The 19,872-nt window shown below is 41.4% G+C and overlaps 1 protein-coding gene across 8 annotated transcripts in view; it reads right to left on the bottom strand.

Moving 5' to 3' along the window:
- Phactr1 (phosphatase and actin regulator 1) overlaps positions 1 to 19,872 on the bottom strand; it is a 434,482-nt gene that overhangs the window by 32,172 nt on the left and 382,438 nt on the right. For all 8 annotated transcript variants that reach the window (XM_070024551.1, XM_070024552.1, XM_070024555.1 and 5 more), the window contains 2 exons: positions 9,353 to 9,600; positions 7,533 to 7,689 (listed from right to left, as the gene is read on the bottom strand). In XM_070024551.1, the coding sequence (XP_069880652.1) occupies positions 7,533 to 7,689; positions 9,353 to 9,600 (405 nt within the window). The remainder of the gene's footprint in view (positions 1 to 7,532; positions 7,690 to 9,352; positions 9,601 to 19,872) is intronic.

Raw genomic sequence — 19,872 nt, forward strand, 5'->3', positions numbered from 1 at the left:
AACAAACCTGAGACACTCTTATTTCAATTAACCACCAAAAAACTCCAAGTGTTAGTGTGTACATACACGTACAAACCAAAGACAAAATTTTAATAAATACAAATGATTAGAGCTTCACTTATTATTTAAGAGACTGACTTCCTATAGTAGACCAGTTTTATATGAAGGTACCAGCTAAGAAGTTCTCTGAGGTGCCTCCTTGATCTTCAAAGTTATCATTATTCTTTTTCTGCAATGCTGGGGACTGAATCTATGACTCTAGACGTGCTGGGCAAGTGTTCGAGCACTATCCCTGGGAGGGCAGAACACAGTTGCTAGACATTAGGAGATTCTGGATTTTGGAGGTATGTCTCTCTGCCACTGACCATCTCTGTAAGATCATCAGTTCTGCTTTCTCAATCATGATGTAGCATTTCCAACAGCAGAGCTGTGTTGAAGATTATTAGATGAGGTGCTCATTGGGAAATATTTTATCAAAATCAAAGGGTCAATACACATCAGGGGCCATTACCTTGAAGAGGATGGCTTTCAATGTGCTTGGGTTGATCCTCTTTATATTCAGCCATTCTAAGAGTCAGCGCTTTCCTTTCTATCACGTGCTAGGATAAGCAATCAATCAGAATGCTACTTGCATGGAAGGGAGAAGGATGGAAGGGATGATCATTGATCAAGATTCAAAAATGAAAGTAAAAACAAAAAAATGTTTTGCCTGGCACTTGTGGCTCATGATTATGATCCTAGCTACTCAGGAGGCTGAGATCTGAGGATTGTGGTTCATAGACAGCCCAGGCAGAAAAGTCTGTGAGACTCTTATCTCCAATAAACCACCAGAAAATTGGAAGTGGTGCAGTAGCTCAAAATGGTAGAGCATCAGCTTTGAGCAAAAGACCTTAGGGACAGCACCCAGGCCCTGAGATCAAGCCCCATGACCAACAGCAACAGCAAACAAATAGAATTAGTAAAAAAAAATACATGATTTAACAGATATGTAAAAAAATTAAAAGAATGATACCTGTAGAGGAGCTCAATAATGATTAAGAAAATGTCACAGGAGAACTAAAAGGAGGCTATGGATAACAGGTCAGTATTGGGAGCCTTCTACAGACTAAAAATGTGGCCTTGACAGCTGTTAAGATGTGTCCTTTACTCCTTGCTTATTTGTAGTTGAACACAGTGGTATCCTGCTCAACTTTTACACCCCACATTTGAAATGCAGCTGGAATGACTTACCCTTCAAAACCAAAAAGCTATGAAATATAAAAGACCCACAATCCCCAGGGATGGCTACTTCCTGTTAAAAAAGAAACCAAACAAAAACCCAGTGTAAGCTTGAAACACAGTGGCCATTTTTACTCTCACCTAGTAGGAGGCAGCTCTTTGTCCACCATACTTTCCAAACCACTGGAAAAAAATTGCACAGACTGCAGCTGGGAGGCACAGGTGTAAAGCACTCTCAGAACCTGACATCCTGGGTGGAGCCATAGACTGCGTGACTCCTCTCCTTCTAAGATAGACAGACATGCATGCAAACATAAGAAGAATGTATGCATGTGTGGGCCGGACCCTCCCCCCTCCCCGCCCCCTCCACAGGGTCAGGGTTTAGGAACTCCATCCTGTCATGAGATGTTACCAGCTCAGTGTTTGTTCTTCACAGTGGGAGTTTGGGATTAGAGAACAAAGTTGATGCTTAATCACCATGGAGTCCTGGGATGAGTGTGACCCATGTCTCCAGGCCAGCACTTCCACATGTTTAGTTTATTCTACTTGTGTAGGTCCCCAGAGGGCCTGGCTCAAACCTTCCCATGGGACCAGTTTCCTCACCTTTCACTGAACACAAATACCCAATGAGCATGTGGCTTCTTTAACTTCCTGTTAGATGGGTAGTGCCATATCCTTGGTATGAGCACCATTCAAAGGATGCCAACCTTTGCCAAGGGCTGTCCAAAACAAATTTCCTTTTTTTCTTGTCTTTTAAAAATGATTATTAAGTAGTTGTACAAAGGAAAAAACAATTTTCTATCTTGTGAGTTCATGAATGATGTCCAATGATCTGTGAGCAGCTTCACTCCTTAGAGTCCATGTGTTTGTAATCCAAGTACGGCACAGCTCAGTTCTGTATTTTATTCATGTTCATCTGGACTCCTTCCCTTCATCAAGTTTCTATTTTCATTGTCACAGGAAGCCTCAGGATCTTTTGAAAAGTATTCCCATCTAGGCTATTTGGGTCTGCAGATAGGTGGATGCAAGTGCCCTCTTCCCATTTCTTTCTTGTGCCTTTAAGCTGTGTCCCATTTCATGCTACCACAGCGTTCAGAGGAGAGGAGGGGGAGGATGAGGATGAGGAGGAGGAGGAGAAGGAGGAGGGAAAAGAGGAGGAAGAGGAAGAGGAGGAAGGGAGGAGGAGGTAAAAGTGGTGGTGGTGGTGGTTTGGAAAGATAAGGTCTAAAAGGAAACTGCTTCAGACTCATCTATTTTCTTCCCTTCTCTCTTTCAACTGGTACATGAGGTGTATCCAGGGACACTAAGTAAGTTCAAGTGGAACTGAATTTATCAAACCTTTGATTGGTATTCCTATTTTTAGAATGTGTTTTTGCAGCAGAAGAAATGATGTAGCCTGAGCAGAGCCAGCTCACATGGAACATTAATTCTTAGATTCCTAGCAGGGAGATGGTGTTTGCCACTTCAGAGCAAAGTACTACTGTGTCAGACCTGTAGCATCCATATTCTCAAACCATAAACACTATGAAAGCAACATTCATAAGTCAGGATTACTGTACTCTATTGTCTGTGCTGTGGATACAATAAAATGGGTTTCAATTTTCTTCCTTGAATACTACTACATTATGATTTAAACCAGCATGCAACCCTCTCTGCATATTATTTGATATGCTGCTTATAATGACAATATTGTGGACTGCTGAGGAGTAAAAAAATAACTGATTTAGGATACTTTTCTAGCATATTATTAAGTCCTAAATAAGAGAAAATTCCCATGCTAGGTTTCACAGGGAGTGTCAGAGTATTTCTTACCCACCTCCCTGAGTGAATTTGTTAGACCCTTCTGCACATACAAAGGGACAGAAATCTATAAAACTATGTGCTAAGTATGTTTATTAACTCAGGTTTTTCTTACTGTAATAGAAAGCTAATAATGTTTTATAAAATGAATTCTCATTTAAAAATTTCATATTTTTTTCCTCCTCCCTCCATCCCTCCCTCCCTGCCTGCCTCCAATTTTGGCTTTTTGGTAGTTAATTGGAGAGAAGAGTATCAGAGACATTTCTGTCCAGGCTGACTTCAAACTGTAATCCTCAGGTAGTTAGGATTACAGGTGTGAACCACTAATATCCTACTAGCTCTTAATTTCCTTAAAACAATAATTGGAGAGAGGGGGGTGTAGAAATGATAGTAATGGCATTTTCTTCTTGCTTCAGTATCTAGTATTCCTGGTTAGCATTTTCATAACTGCCTGCTTCATTTTTGCACAATATCTATTGGGCTATACAAACTTGCACTTGAGGTCATGGTCCCCTTTTTAAAGTAGAACCAGTCCATGTTTCCCCAAGTGTTAAGGGAAGAATTCTGTCCTCCACAATTTTATATGTTGAAACCCTAAGATCTTAGTACCCCAGAGTGTGGAGGGGCAAGGTATTTATTGAGGTCTTATGAAGGTCATCCACTTAAAATGAGATTATCCTTTTTAAAGTGAATTCTAAATTAATGTAAATGTTATCCTCATAAAAGGGGGAGATATGGACACACACACACACACACACACACACACACACACACACACACACACACACACACGAGGGAGAGTATCATATGGAAATGAAGGCTGAGGTTGGGGTGATACAAATACAAAGCCAAAGAGTAACAAAGACTTTCCACCATACCAGCAGAAGCTAGGAGAGAGGCATGAACAGATTCCTTTTTCTGTTTTCTACCACGTCCCTTTATTTGTCCAGCAAGGGGCTGGACTTGACAGGGACATTCCTGGAGTTTGAGCCTGGGGTCTACAATCCCAGTTTCAGCTTTATGGAAGCTGACATTGTTTTCTTGAGTTTCTTTCTCCATCCTTGACGTTAGTACTATTTTTGGAATGTTGCACATTATTTGTCTTATGAAATGAAGACTATTAAGGTAAAACTATGCCTTCCATCTTGTTCTTGCATGAAGACTGCAAAGCTGGACACATGGTTTTTCAAAGAGCTCTAGATTTCTGGTTTATTATGGTAGCTGACTTCCACAGCCCAAGAGGAACACAGATTGATGGCTTCAGAAATGCAAACTCTATAACAGTTTTCTAGAGTCTTTTAGTTACTTTTTATACAAGTAGGCATGCCTATTGTATAAAATGACCAGATAGCCTAGTTTAAGATCCAGGGAGGGCAAATAACTACTTAGGAACCAGAGCTAGAAGCCAGAATAGACAGGTCAGTCACTTGTAGGCTCAGATTTCCTCTTCATTTTGCCCTGGCTTTGGGATGAATAACTAGCTGGAAGCACAGGGCTGGACTCCCCTTATAAAGAGACTCACTTCTTAGACTCTCTAGATGGGAATCCAGAGAGATGGTTTTGAGATGCTAATTAGGCCTTTCCACCTGATTTGCTGAACTCTGAACCACCTGTCGATCTGTTAAGATCTTCTGACATCCTCTCCTTCAGGCTAGATATGGCTAGAGCTGCCACAGGTCTTACCAAAGGAAAGAAACTCTTTAGTGGAAAGAGTGCCTACAGAGGAAGTAGATTCTGAACGAGGATGCAGGACTGGTCGGAGCCTTGAATAATGCCAGCACTGCCTTTCCTATTTGTGCCGCTCCTTGGTTGGTATGTATTCTTCTATCCATAATGAGAGAAGGCTGGGAATGAGCATGTCGTAGGTAAACTTTCTGTGGGTTTTATAAGTTCCAGGCAGTATTTATGTCTTGTTAGACGAGAAAGGTGAGGGAGGGGTGTGTGTGTGGGGAGAGATTTAAAAGACAAGGTTTTGAACACAGAGAGTTCTTTCCTGTCCTGGGCCGGCAGCGTTTCTTTCTGCTCTGGGTTTTTTGTTGCCATGCTGCTGGTGATGGAGGTGGAGTGTGGAAATGCGTTCAGATAGGAGAGTCTAGGGGTTATGTCTCTTATGGGGAAACAGCTGTAGGGTAGTGAGGCCCTTTCTCATTTCTGTCACCTGTCACCCTGGATAGTCAGATGGGAGGGCATCTCACTCCATTCCCAGAGGAGTCTACTAGCTTCCCTCACACAGCCAGGGCTCTGCTTGCACTGTGACAGAGGAGGGGGAGGAATTACAACAAAGGGCATACATAGTTAGGGGTGGAGCTGAACTCTGGGAAGAGGGGTTAGAGTCAAAGATCTCCTCCTCTCTTCCAGAGTCCCTCCTTAGGACAGTGCCATTTTTATGATGTGTACCTCCCACTCACCCTCAGAGATGAGATTTGACTATATGTCGTCTGGGAGAAGAGACCTGGGAAAGCTGAGAATATTATGTCCAGTGACATTGGAAGCATAATCTGGAACAATGATACCCAAAAAAGCACTGACACTGTCCATACATTGTCCACTGTAGGTACAGTGAACATTGGCTCTAAAGCATACCATGTTAAGAGAGAGAATCCTTTGAGCAGCTGCATAAGGAAGAGAGCAGATGAATGGACAGTAGTTCATAGGAGTTTCAATTTAACAGAAGGAAGAGTGTTCAGCAATCAGGCTCACTGACTATGGGCCATATTCTTAAGAGGTCCATTCTAAGAACTTAAGAAAGACTTTGACAGGACTCAGTGGTGCCTGTCTGTAATCCAAACTACTCAGGAGGTGATTGGGAGGATCATGATTCAAGGTCAAAACCTGGGCAAAAAGTTGATCCCATATCAACAAAAAAGCTGTATGCAGTGGCCTATGCCTATCACCCCAGCTACTAGGGAGGGGGCTGTAAATAGAATCAAGATCCAGGTCTGGGAAAAAACACAAAATCTAACTGAAAAATAGCTAACGCAGAAGGGACTAGAGTTGTGGTTCAAGAGGCACAGCATCTGCCTAGCAAGTGCAAAACCCTGAGAAGATCTTGAGTTCAAATTCTAGTATCATCTAAGACAGAGAGAGAAAGATCCAGACAACCATGCTGTGACCACATTAGTATATTTAATGAGTATGGATTGAGGTCATAATATGAGGCCAATTCATCCATTAGTATTGACCACTTACATAGCCCTGTATCATTGCACAACATATTTCAAGAGAAAACTAGATTAATTCTAGGAAGAATCTGCCCTTAAGTAACAAAATAGATTAGGTGAGAGGGAAGAAGACCAGCACAGTGTTGGACAAGGTCCATGCCTACATCTCTACCACTTTCCTCATCTGGGTGCTGTGAAACTCAGGGGTTGCTGGGAGGAGTAAATCAAATGTTGACAGATCATTGGGAGCATGTGGGACAAGGTATTGTTTTAAATATTTATATTAACTTGTTTAATTTTCTCAACTCACTGTTTTGCAAACACTGAATCATAGGCAAAGCGAATCAGAGAATCAATTATTTGAAGCTATGCAATTAGTAAGAGGCAGAATTAAGATTAAATCCCCATAGACTTCAACATATTCTACAGACACTCACAAGTGTCTGTACAATGTACATGCTCAAGCTGTTTAAGTACTACCACAGAGAGGAAGCATAAATATGGGCATAAATATGTCTATTCCATAGAGAGGCTCAAAAATAAAATGAATACATGTAAAATATTTAGAAAAATGCCTAGAAAATAAATGCTTGGGCTGGGAAAGTGGTTCAGTGGTAGAGTGCTTGCCTTGCATGCATGAGGCTCTGGGTTCGATTCCTCAGCACAACATAAGCAGAAAAAAGCCAGATGTGATGCTATGGCTCAAGTGGGAGGGCGCTCGCCTTGAGCTGAAGAGCTGAGGGACAGCACCCAGGCCTAGAGAATTCAGGCCCCACAATTGACAAAAAAAAAAAAAGCTCAACAAATAGCACCCAATTCTGTAAAAGCAGGTCCTAGACTGCAAATACATACCTGAGTGTTTACCAATAAAACAGGAAGCCATGCTTATATCTTTAATATACACACATAGATAACCACTCAAGAAGAGACGCAGAGTAGTAATGAGGCATTGCTACCAACCATTTAACAGAACAGTAGAGTGTGATTTTTCCATTGTTCTGTGCTTAACCAAACTACAACTCTGATACATGTAAGTCTTCAATCCTCTTGGGTGAAGATGATTTTTTAAAAATAGGTGATTCATCTCCCTTGAAATCTGCCTTTTTGTTCTCTGTCTAAAAAACCTTGACTCAACTGAAAATTTTAAGACTTGGCTGAGTGAAGAAGATCTACGAAAACAAACCCATGGACATGACTAGTCTATAAACCCTGGCAGGTATTCTCAATTGGTCTTTTATGCGGTTACATTGTTCAGAGACACCAAGGATGAGCTGGGATGGAGATCACATAAGTTTGCTACAATCTGGAGAGCTAGGTCTCGCTCTAGGATGGCAGAGGCTGCTGCAGTCCTACCTGGTGAGCTTGGTGCCAATCTGCTGCCTTAGCTCCAGCCTCTCCTCATCCGTCTGCCTGGGGAGAATGTTCTTTTCTTCTAGCTCTCGCTTGGAGGGCCTGTTGCTGAGTTTGATGGCTAAGGAGTCCTTCCTGCAGACCTTCATGGCCAGGGAGCCTGCAGGAGAGAGAACTGAGTTCATTGACACAGACAAATACCCGTGTGGGCTCCCATCCAGTCAACTGTGGATTATCGGGTAAAAGGCAAGACAAAAGACCCCAAAAGACTTTGATCAGGCCTCCCTTGGTAGAATCCCAGCCATCTCTATACTTTATATGTATGTAACACTGTACAGGGCATGTGGGGGAGACATGGGGAGCATGTGATTAGGTCTCTCCTTCTGGAAAAATCCCAGCATGTAGCCAACATTACAAAGGGCAAAACTAGCTGTGGAATGCTACCCACTGTAGAGGTAAGAAGAGGACAGAGGCCTTCGTAGGCAGGGAAGGCTTCACTTAGGAGGGGCTGGAGGAGAGGAGAGACTCCCACAGCAGGAGGTTGGTGGGAATCTACACCTGCTGCAAGGTAGGAACTCCCAAGAGAGCTATTCTGGAGCTGGGTAGGGGAGGGGGAGAGGGAGAAGCAGGGTATGTATGAAAGATGAGGTGAGGTAGGCTGGGATGGGAGTGGAGGTAAGGATTCTTTTTAAGTTTTTAACATACAACCTATGTTCGTATATATCGATAAAAGCTGGCATTGCTTTTGCCCCCAGAAAGCAGCTGAAAAAAAAATTTAAAGGCATTTTTGGTTGATAAAACTGAGACTGCAGTAGAGAAGTAGCTACTGGCATCTAATGGAGAGAAGCCAAGGAGGTTGCTAAGCAGCTTAAAATACCCAGCACAGGCCCCACCACCAAGAGTGATCTTGTTGCTGTCTCTCTCTGAGTCTTTCCACTACATCACTTTGGTCATTTTAGCTCTCTGAAGCCTAGTAAGCAGAGAGCGAGAGGATACTAGCCAGCAGCAGGCTCAAGGATTCCTTTGGATCTTTACTTAGCAATGCTTTCTTTTCTTTCATCCTGCATAGGTTTTATTGGCTTTGGAATCTAATCCCAGAACAGCCTCTTGGCACATGCAAGGCTTTGAGCCAGTTCCCTCTCCTCTGTTTTCTGTTCTTATCTATAAATTGGAATAAATAACATCTACGCTTCAGGATAGTTGTAAGATATGCGTAAGACAACACAGTACTTTGCTGGGCACACAGTACATGTTCAATAAACGAGGGCTGTTATTATTAATTCAATTGTTACACACTGGCCAACTATCAGGCTGTACTCATATCACTAATGTTTATTTATTATTCAGGGCCAGATTGCTAGCTTTTGAACTTGGCTTTCTTCACATCTTGTCTCTTAATCTATTTCAAGGTCTTAAATGACAGATTTACATTCACACCTTGTAAAGTTGATAAGGTTTGCTTAATAGGGATCTGTTATATACACAATGATTAATATTTCTGTATATTTTCTAAAGGGGAACAGATTTTTTTCAAGTCCCTTCAACTCTACAACTATGCAATAAAAAGAAGGGTTGCATCCCCTCCAAAATAACAAAGGAGTCACGATAGAATGGTGGTGTAATTTTTACAGCTATGAAAGCATTTAGAAGACGTTTACCCTCTCCTATTACTGCTGAAGCTGAGCTGCTCATTAACCCAGGGCCAGTAACGCAAGACTTATGAGAACCCAGAACCTGGCCATCTGGGTCAGCTCACTTTCTACAACACCATGCTCCACACCCCTCTTCCCGCCCTCCCACCATGGAGAGTTGGACGCACGTACTGGTATACAGAGAGCTGTCATCATCTTCATCCTCTTCCTCTTCCTCCTCTTCTCTTGTGTATAGGCAAGAAGAGTCTTCATAGTCCGACTCATGAGGCACATTTTCTTTATTGTCATCACATTCAATCACAACAGTTGGCACTTGTCTTATTTCTGGAAGGCCCAGGGGTCCTGCTTTTGTGACACCGTCACTTGAGTGCAAACCAGAGCTGTGGTAAGAAGTGGAACAGGGGACTCGCTGCTCAGAACTGTTTAAAGAGAAGAAAGAAAGAGGAAACTCATTTTAGCTAACATGCCATCTACATGGCTGGGAACTTTGTACAATTCGGTTGCCCAGTCCTAAGTGGCAGGGCCCACCACCAAATGGCATCGACCCATTTTTCGCTGTGTAGCTTAATGTAGCTCATTCTTTCAGGACAGTGGTTTCCTGATGGTGGCAGTGACATGGAATAGGACAGAAGGATTCTAATTACCTGTGGATGCATGGCAGAGGTGTCTATACAACAATGCGGACATGGCTAATGCCACTGAATGGGACACTTTCAAAAGGCTAGCATGGCACTTTTATGTGTATTTACCATAATTAAACATTTTTTTTTAAAAAAAGGAACCCAAGTCTCACAATATTTCTGAATAAGATCAACATCTCCAAGGGACCAAAGAAAAGTTTTACTTGTGACTCTCATGTCTCATAGTAGGGGCAAAGTTGAGGATGAAGCCAGAGAATCAGGAGAGAGTTAATAAATGTGGTTCTAGTTCTCCAAAGCTATGCAGAGTGACTGGCAGGGACTGAATATGGGAAAGATGGATTGAAATGTCGCAATAGCTGAAATTTGTTAGATGGAGTTGCCAGGATGAACAGAAGGCTAGAGATCTGTGCACAGACATTAAGGCAGGAAGGACTGAGATGACCTAGAGAAAGTTGTCTGCCAATGATAGAGTCAGGCCTCTGAAGATAGCTACAGGTAAGGTCAGCCTATCGCTTTTGCAAGATAGTTTTTCTAGAAGTAATGATGATATTCCTAGTGTCAACTCTGAATACTTTTTTAATTCTAATTTTATTGTCAAGGTGATGTACAGAGCTGTTACAGTTACATAAGTAAGGTAGTGAGTACATTTCTTGTCTAACTTACATTTTTTTTAATTAAAGAAAAAAAAAGCCATCCAACTGTTGTGGCTAGAAAATTAGGAAATGCACAACATCTGAAAGAAAGAAAATAGTTTTCTTGATAGTGTCTTTCTGCACTTTTGAATCCTTTTAATGCAGGAAGCCCAGCAAGAATAAAGAGAAATGTGGAATCAGAATATATAGTTACTGTTTTTCCTTAATAAAGATCGAACCCAGGACCTCATGCACGTCAGCCAAGAGCTCTGTCACTGAGCTTCATCTTGAGCCTGGACGACATTTTAATTCTTTTTCAGATTCACTACATGCACAATTTTAATCCTTCACTTAAAGAATTTTTAAACACAGTAAACTCCTGTGGATGTATTTTGCCATTCTAAAGAAAGACAAAATAAAGAAATGGGCTGTAAGGTAATACCAGAGACCAACCTTCTACCTTCAAATATTTTATTCGAAAGAAATCTTATGATACATACAAATCATTAGTTTTCTTGAAAGCTTTCACTTAAGCTTTGAATTATTGCCATGTCTCATTTAAATTCAGTTAACTTTCTTCCTTTCATTGTTTCCAAAGAACTGTTTCCAGCCTCTCTTCTTTGAACTTTGCACATAACTCTTCAGTGACACAAATGGGAAATCTAGTTAACACAATATAAACTATGATGTTCAAGGTAATGCACTAAATCAACTTAATCACAACAAACCTTTAACTTCTGAATGAGGCTAAACCATGTATTTACAAAGCACAGCATTAGCTGGATTAAGAGACTGATTTCCAAGCTAATTTCATAAAGATGACAATGGGATCAAGAAGGTAGAGGACATGCTAGTTTCCAGGGTGACAGACACAGTATTTTACTCTAAGGTGTATTAACTGGAGACTTGCTGCTCTGCCCTGTAAGATGTTGCTATGCAGCAACAACAGTTATTGCATCCCATGCTGGAATTTCTACCTTGGGTATTGCAGGAAGTAAGGATGGAAGAAACAAACGTGTAATTCCATAGTTCCCCTTTTGTCTCACCCCTGCCTTCTGCTTTCTCCATGGTTTAGTTATCATAGTTTGAACCATGATCCTGAGATTTCAGCTTCGTGAGTCACTAGGATTATAGGTGTGAGCCATTAGTGTCTGGCTACAGGGTATTAAGGTACTATTGTTTAATTTTAAGGGGACATCTAGAGGTATACTGCAGTGTTTGGAGGGCTTCATACTTGTTGGCATCTTGTTGGCCTAGATAATGAGACCATCAATAATAGAGATACTGCATTCTGGTTAAATGCTTTCTGTAACATCGGCATGATTGACATTCCAGGCCAGACAATTCTTTCCTTTGGAAGGTTGCCCTGTGTGACAGTGGCACATTTACCATGGCTTCTGTCCTCTACTTACTGGGTTCCAGTAGCATTTTCACCAATAGCGACAAGTCAAAAGTATTTCCAGACATTGCAAACTGTCCCTAGGGGAACAAGATGGTCCTGGGTATCATGTCAGTCTCAGTATCATGATCTCAGTATATGATCAAGATATATGTTCAAGGTCATACAGCTAGAAGGGGACAGGCATTATTGAATACAGGATGGCTATACACCAAAAAATAAAAATAAAAAACCTCATTCAACTCAGGAGCACTTGGCAAAGCTTGAAAGTTAACTGCTAGCCCTATCTTGGTGAGTGGGGCTTGGACAAAACTCTATCATGTCTCTGTGGACACGCTGGGAAAGAACAAGTTTCATTGTCTCCCCTTTGTCTTGTCTCTCTTAGGGCTGACACGTAAGTTTCCTTTTTGGAAACCAACTCTCTTTTCAGAAATTCTAATTCAATCAGATAGGAAACATATAGATTAAGAACACAGTGGAAAGCAAGCATGGTGGTTCACATCCAAAATTCCAGCACTGGGGAGCCCAAAGCAGCAGAATAGCAAGTTCAAGGCCCAACCTGTCCTATATCTCGAGTCCCCATCTCCAAAATCAAACAAACATGCACCCTGACAGCACAGTGATGCTCATTTTCCTACTATTTAAATGGTCACATGCTTCCCCAAATCCTATAGACTCTAAGGATGAAGAAACTGGATGATCTTTCCTATTCATTTTTGGGTCAGTGTAAGGCACAAACTTTGTTTTCAATAACTCATAGAGAAATGAATGCAGAAACACTGATAAGTAGTTAGGGTGATTCCATCAGTGGGTCTCCTTTGAAGAGAGTATCTCTCCATCACTTGGTAACTGGCTGATGGGGAGGAGAATGCTGTGGACCCCCACCATCCATCTGTGGGGAATTACTTGTTTCCAACATCTTGGAAACTCTTGTAGGGAATCAGGAACCTGTTGTGAAATTAAAAATTACTATGTCTTTCACATCTTTAATCTTCCTTAAAATACTTGGGAACCATTAACCATAATTTCTAAAGAAATAAAATGATACTGCTTTTTGGCATCTGATTTCAAATGCATTGACTCTTAAAATGAAAAGAGAGAGAAAGAGATTCATCTTCCCAAAGGACCAGGAAATTTATTATCTGCAAATATGACACTGTAAATGAAATTAAACTTCAATAGGGAGAGCTTCTGTAACTTCGTCTGCATGAGTTATGAAGAGATTTTTCAAAGGAGAGAGAGAACAATCAGCCATTTTCCTCTTAGAGACCCAGAACGTGTGAGAAATTATGTTACAAATTACAGTGCCTGAGGCTGAAAAATGACAGAAATAACCACTGAAGCCCAAGAAAGTAGTTAATCAGCTTCATTTTAAGGAAGTAAGCACACATTCTGTGTTTTAACATGGCCTGGGATTAGCCTTCAAAGATAGAGCTTTTTGTTTTGTTGTTGGACTTTAGTCAGCAGGAAACTATGCTTTTTCTATATATAGATAGGGGTCTCGAGCCTTTCTGAACAGAGAATGTATTTTGAGTTTCTTTTTCCAGAAGTGGTAATGGGTTTAAGTTAATTCACTTCCATTTCATTGGTCCACTCAGGGACCAATGACCATCACATTGCTGAAATACCATCTGGGATTTGGATGTGATGATTAATGCCACAAGATATACAGAGTCTGACCAACAGCCTATGCCTTTCAATGTTCTCCATTTCTGACTATGAAATCTATCAGTGGTGGCTTTTACACATGACTTTGTCTCTAGACCTCTGAGTGTGTCCTAAGTCATGTCTGGCTAGGGTGGTACCAGAGGAGAGGACACTGACTGAACTGTAGCCAGGCTATTCACCAGCTGTGCCCTTGGGTCCTTGGTTTCCTTTCAGATAATGGGGAAACCTGATTGCCTGCTCTCATCCTGCTATAGGAGAGATGCTGGTGGGTGTGTTTCTTCCACATCAGCCTTGATAGGAGCTGCTGTGTAACTAGGATGCTCTTAAACATGGCGATTTATCATAATCTAGTCATTGTGTTATCTCCAGTGATGACACTTTAATGGATAAAGTATTATTCATTAATAAATGGATACAATGGAGAGATTATTCATTAATTTATTACAACACTTCATTTAGTATGTATGTATGTATGTATGTATGTATGTATGTATGTATGTATGTACATATGTATGTATGTACATATGTATGTATGTATGTATGCATCCATCTATCTTTAACTCAGGATCTCTTTATGTAACCTAGCCTGGCCTCAAACTCACAATCCTCCTGCTTATCTCCAGACCTCTGATATTACAGAGATGCACCACCACATTCAGTTTTTTAAAAAATATTTTAACTAGGAAAAATTCTGTACAACGATTCCTAGGAAAACAAAAAAACCCCCAATACTTATGAATTGTGATAAAGCAGTTTCTATTGAAGACAAGAATTCAAGTGCAGATTTTTTCTCTCTTTCTTGAAAATCACTTTGTTTTAAGACTTCAAAAGATTTTTATGGTTTGTATGGTCTTACTTGAACTTTACGCCTACCAGTAGATTGCTCACCCTGACACATTACATCCCTTGAAATAGCAGGTAAAGCTGAAAAAGCAATATGTATGTAAAGGTAGCATTTAAAGATGATAAAGATAGACCTTACAAATAAAATAACTAACATAAGAGTTTGACAATTGTAAGATAAAGGGCTAAGCAGAATTGCATGAGAATTTGAAGAGACAGTGTTAAGAGAAGAAAACTTTCCCCTGGAAATACACTTTATTTAATATATACTATTTGGGGGCTGGGAAGTTGGCTCAGTGGTAGAGCGCTTGCCTTGCATGCCTGAGGCCCTGGGTTCAATTCCTCAGCACCACATAAGCAAAAAAAAGAAAAAAAAAAAAGAAAAAAAAAAGCCGGAAGTGGCGCTGTGGCTCAAGTGGTAGGGCTCTAGCCTTGAGCTGAAGAGCTGAGGGACAGTGCTCAGGCCCAGAGCTCAGGCCCCACAACTGGACCAAAAAAAAAAAAAAAAAAAAAAAGATATACTATTTGCTCTACAGCGAACAAAGCCCTGAGCTTCAAATCAGTGCTGCTTCATGAGGATGTAATGCCAAGAACTTGGTCAGCTAAGGCAATGACCTTATGTGCTTGTTTGCATGGAGCACCATGATTTGCAGGTGAAACATTATAAACAAACCAAGGCAGCAGCCACTCTGCAGTCTGGCTGCAAGGAGCCCTGGGGGCTGTCTAGTTCAGGACCATGCATTACACAGAATTTCCTGTGTCTCCTGAGGTAACATGAGGAAAATGAAACAGATTTATCCTAGGATTATAAACTGTATTGTACTCTTTGAAAGGTTTAAAAATAGTCATGGGATAATAGAATTTTAGAGATTGAAGAGTTTTCTTTTGGCCACTGATTTCAATTTTTTCTGTCTAATTTATAAAGGATTCTTTTGTCAATACTTTTGACAAGGGAATAATTTCATCTCTAGCTAATATATAAACATTCAAAAGGACATTATAAGCAAACAATATACTGTATGCATACCATTAAGATTAATTCAAAGGAAATATTTTTTTTAAAGAATTGTATAATTCTATCACAGTGCTTGGCAAAGAAGTACTCAGAAAGGGTTGCTAAGAGTTTGAGGAGGTTCTGGAATTGTCCTGGGTCTGGTTGACCATGGTTCTAATCTTTCAGACATATACCTAATACTCCAGCTGAGAAGTAAAGCCATGTGAAGAACTTTCACGTTAGAGTCAACAACTTATTCTAATATCACTAATGTGGAGTCACAGAGATGGACAGAGCTTTAGAGATGATCTGACTGGTTAGGTTTTTCTTCCTTTGGGAAGGAAAGACTTTGGGACTGCTGCTGGCCCCATCTTTCTCAAGGATTTCCAGGGTGTCCCATACAATGGTTTTGGGGTTCTTCTACTTGATTATACTCTGCTGTCTTTTCACTCATTCTCTAAGACTGGTCTTCTAAAATCCTGGAGAACAACTGTCAATTTCCTCCTTTTAATCATTCAAGGTCTCATTACTCTTTTGGAAACACTGCTTCACACTTTCCTCTGATGTAACCATTAGAATGACCTCTCATTCCCCCTTCTCCCTCTTTCTCTGGCCATTCCTATTTTTGGGACTATCAGGGTCCACACTGAGCCCCACACATAGCTGTCAGTCCTATTGCATGCTACCCTTCCACCCTGTACCCTTTCAGGTACTAATCTACTCAAACTACCCTTTCAGGGGATGGGCAGCTCCCTTGAGGGTAGCCATCCTCTGTATTCTTTCTAAAGCCTGGTCTAGAAAGCGTATTTAGTAAAGACTCGTTGATGGCGACTAAGTGCTATGGTTTGAATGTGTTCCACAAAACATATGTGCCAGACAGTTAAGCCCCAATGCAACCATGTGAAGAGATGGAACATGTCAGAGGCGATCAAGATGGGGCTCTCATGACCTAATGGATTAATGCCATGATCTTGGGAATGGGTTTGTTCTAAAAGCAATTTCTTCCCTATTTCTTATCTTGCCCTCTCTCACCCTCACACCTTCCATCTTGGACTGCCATGGCAAAAGGCCTTGGTCAGACCCTGGCACTTTGATCTTGGACCTCTAGCCTCCAGAGAATGTATCTCTGTGGTTGAAGCCACACAGCCTGTGGTAGTATGCCATGGCAGTCTTGGAAAACTAATGCGTTCTTGATTTGGTTTTGTGGAATGCTGTCTCTTTGGCTACTATGTGGGGCATGGCCTGAGGAGACAAACCACTGGGCAGGAGGGCAGACTTCCAGGCAGGAGGGCAAAGCAAAGCGGGAGGACTAGGAAGGTTTGAGCCTGAGGGCAGAGGAGCAGATGTCTCTTTGTAGATCAGGCTTGGGGCAGGAGGAAAAGAAAGGTGCTGGTGGCGCATGCCTGTGGTCCTAGCTACTGAGGAGGCTGAGATCTGAGTATCACAGTTTGAAGCCAGCCTGGGCAAAAATATCCATGAGATTCTTATCCCCAATAAACTACTACTCAAAGAAAGCTGGAAGTGGTACTGTGGCTCAAGTGGTAGAGCACTAGCCTTGAGCAAAGGAGCTCAGGGACCCAGAGTTCAAGCCCCAGGACTGGCACACACACATGCACGCACGCACGCACGCACGCACGCATGCGCACGCGCACAGGACCCTAGTTTTCTGTCTGAGCAACTTGAAGTACAGAACTGCCTTTAGCAAAGATGGCACTTTTCCTCCCTTACAGTGAAGTTCTTCAAGAATCTTTCTAAAATTCCTTCTGTGTCAACAAGGTCCAGGTCTATATCTCACTAGGAGAACACAGAGAACTTCTTAACAGTGGAAAGAAAACCAGTGGCTGATTAGAGTTTAGTCTGAGTTCCAAGGTAGATGCCATCTAGAGCATGGAGTTTACTGTAGGTCTTAAAATTAAAGAAGAAAATTGAAACCATAAGCTATCACCTTCCCAAAAGATGTAAATTACCAGTGGAGAGCAGAGAACATGGTCTAATTCTAAGGAAATGGCACAAACAAAAGCTCAAACAAGAACTGGCTCAATCTTACTTGTAATGCACCTTTTAGGGTCACAAAGACAGCTTTTTCTTTGCTGTATAATTTTGCTTAATGCCATTGTTATTTATCGGACATTTGAAATGTGCCACATAATGACCCAATTGATTTGGATTGATGAAATCATTTGACGCTCACAAAATAACACTAATGAGGTTGTTGCTATTATTATTATCCTTGTTTTCCAGATGAGGAATGAAAGGCCACATGAGGTTATGCTTTGGGCCACAGTGCTAATCAGCCGTGGGCCTGAGCTCCATCCAAATCTTGGTGTTAAAAGTCTGGAACTCACGCATTTGGTCATGAGGTAGGATAAATACAGACCCTTCTTGAGACTTTGGATAAATACAAACCCTTCAAGTTTGCTTCAACTGACCTAGTTCTAGTCTAGGACTAGCTCTAGTTCTAGGACAAGGGAGTATGGGGCCAGCAGACAGCAGGCGTTAGGAGGAAGTCAAGGAGGCAGGCTCCTCTCAGCAGATCAGATAGAATTAGCAAGGATTAGACATGAGGTAGGAGAGAAAGAAAGGTCTCAAAAGTGACTCAAACTCTCTCAAAGTTTCTGCATGAGCATCTAGAAGTATGAACCTGCTTTAATCAAGGAAGGGCATTTTCTTAAAGTGAAGTCTTTTGAGAATCCAAAAGCCAAAGCTCTTGGTATTTATTTATTTTTTAATGCTACTAAGCAGCCTCGGATGGAAGACAATTAAAAACTTCTTCATACAGATCAGAATAGATTCATATAATCTCTGAGAAACAGGAGAAAAGGTTGAGAGAAGTCTTTAGGCTTTAGGACTTGGTAGCTCCTTTCAAAGGCCTGAAAACCTTTCACAGAAAAAGATGATTAGAAATAAGATGTGGGAGATAAAAGTTACAATTGAATAAAAGTCTTTTAGTTTAATATAAGAAAGGGCATAATAAAAATCAGGCCTTCTCCATAGTAAAGTAGACTGCCTTCAGACCCAGTGAGGCTCTCATTCAGAGACTAGAGGACAAATGATCAGGAATGCTGTCTCAGGCAGGAAATTGGCTTCCTACATGGCCTTCAAGGTCCCTTTCAGTGGTAAGCTAAAGACACCTGGACGGCTCAGAAGCTAGTGTAATTAGAATGGTGCCTAGCTCATTATTTGATTTTCAGATTATCTGCAATGTTTCTATCAGGATCAGACTTCTGGTTGGTACTGATGCTCTGCAGATGGCATGCTATGAGATCTTCGGGGCAGTGACAACACAAATGTTGGAAGGCCCAAGGATCCTTGGTAGAATACCTCAGTGTTCAATGACCTTTCCTCCTGCAGTGTTTTGGGATCATTGGACATTGTCAGGAGGATAGAGAAACCATTCTTTCTGAATAAAACTTGGCTAGATCAAGAAAAAAATCATATTGACAGGCAGTTGGAGGGATTTTATTGGGGGGGTGGTAATGATAAGGGTGACATCACCTGAGACACTGACACATTCCTTCACTTGTAGGGGAGTAGGCAGACAGTGGCTTTATCCTTCCCTAGGATTCACCTAGGACTGTGTGGATAACATGGGTAGTCAGAAAAATCTCTCCAACCTTTCTGGGAAGACACTTCTCTTCCTCCAGGCATGTAATCTTGTTAGTGATATGTAAATGAATCCCCTCAGTCCTGGCTAGTTTAGTAGGAGAACTCTACCCCTTGACTTAGGTAGAAGTTGAGGGAGACAGAAAGAGGAAACAAGCAGTTAGTGTGGCACAAAGTATGGTGACATCCTTGGTTCAGCTGCCAACCTTAGCTGTACCCTCTCTCCTATCTCCCAATATTCCCCTTCCAGTCTATTCCCTTGGATTCATTTCAATAAAGAGTTTAATTCAGTATAGGCCCAGTAGACTCCTTATTGGTCTAAACCGCACTGAAATATTCCCCACAAATACCCATGGATACCATGAAATGGTCTATTTTTTAAATTTTTGTTGGTCATGGGGCTTGAACTCAGGGCCTGAGTGCTATCCCTAGGCTCTTTTTGTTCAAGGCTAGTGCTCTACCACTTTGAGCCACAGTACCATTTCCAATTTTCTGGTGGTTAATTGGAGATAAGAGTCCCGTGGACTTTCCTGCATGGGCTGGCTTTGAACCCTGATTCTAGATCTCAGCCTCCCGAGTAGCTTGGTGTGAGCCACTGGCACCTGGCTGAAATGGTCTATTTTATATGGAAACATATTCTCAAGATCCTACTAATAACGTTGTCACAAGTGTCTGTTTCAGATGATGAAGGCTCACAGTGGAGAATCACAGTGACTTAAGTTGTCATCAAGAATCAGCTGTGCTGTAGTACAGAATTATGGACTTGGAAGATGGCAAGATCCAGGCTAGGAGGCTTGCCACCTCTACGTACTGCCTATAGCAATGCTTTTCAAATGGCTGCTCTGAAACAACAGTTCTAATTGTGTATTTCTTTTCATTCTGAATCCATTGAAAACTTGTGCTTTTGTGAA

This window comes from Dipodomys merriami, unplaced genomic scaffold (assembly GCF_024711535.1).
Source record: "Dipodomys merriami isolate MVZ:Mamm:240054 unplaced genomic scaffold, mDipMer1.0.p SCAF_16, whole genome shotgun sequence".
NCBI lineage: Eukaryota > Metazoa > Chordata > Mammalia > Rodentia > Heteromyidae > Dipodomys > Dipodomys merriami.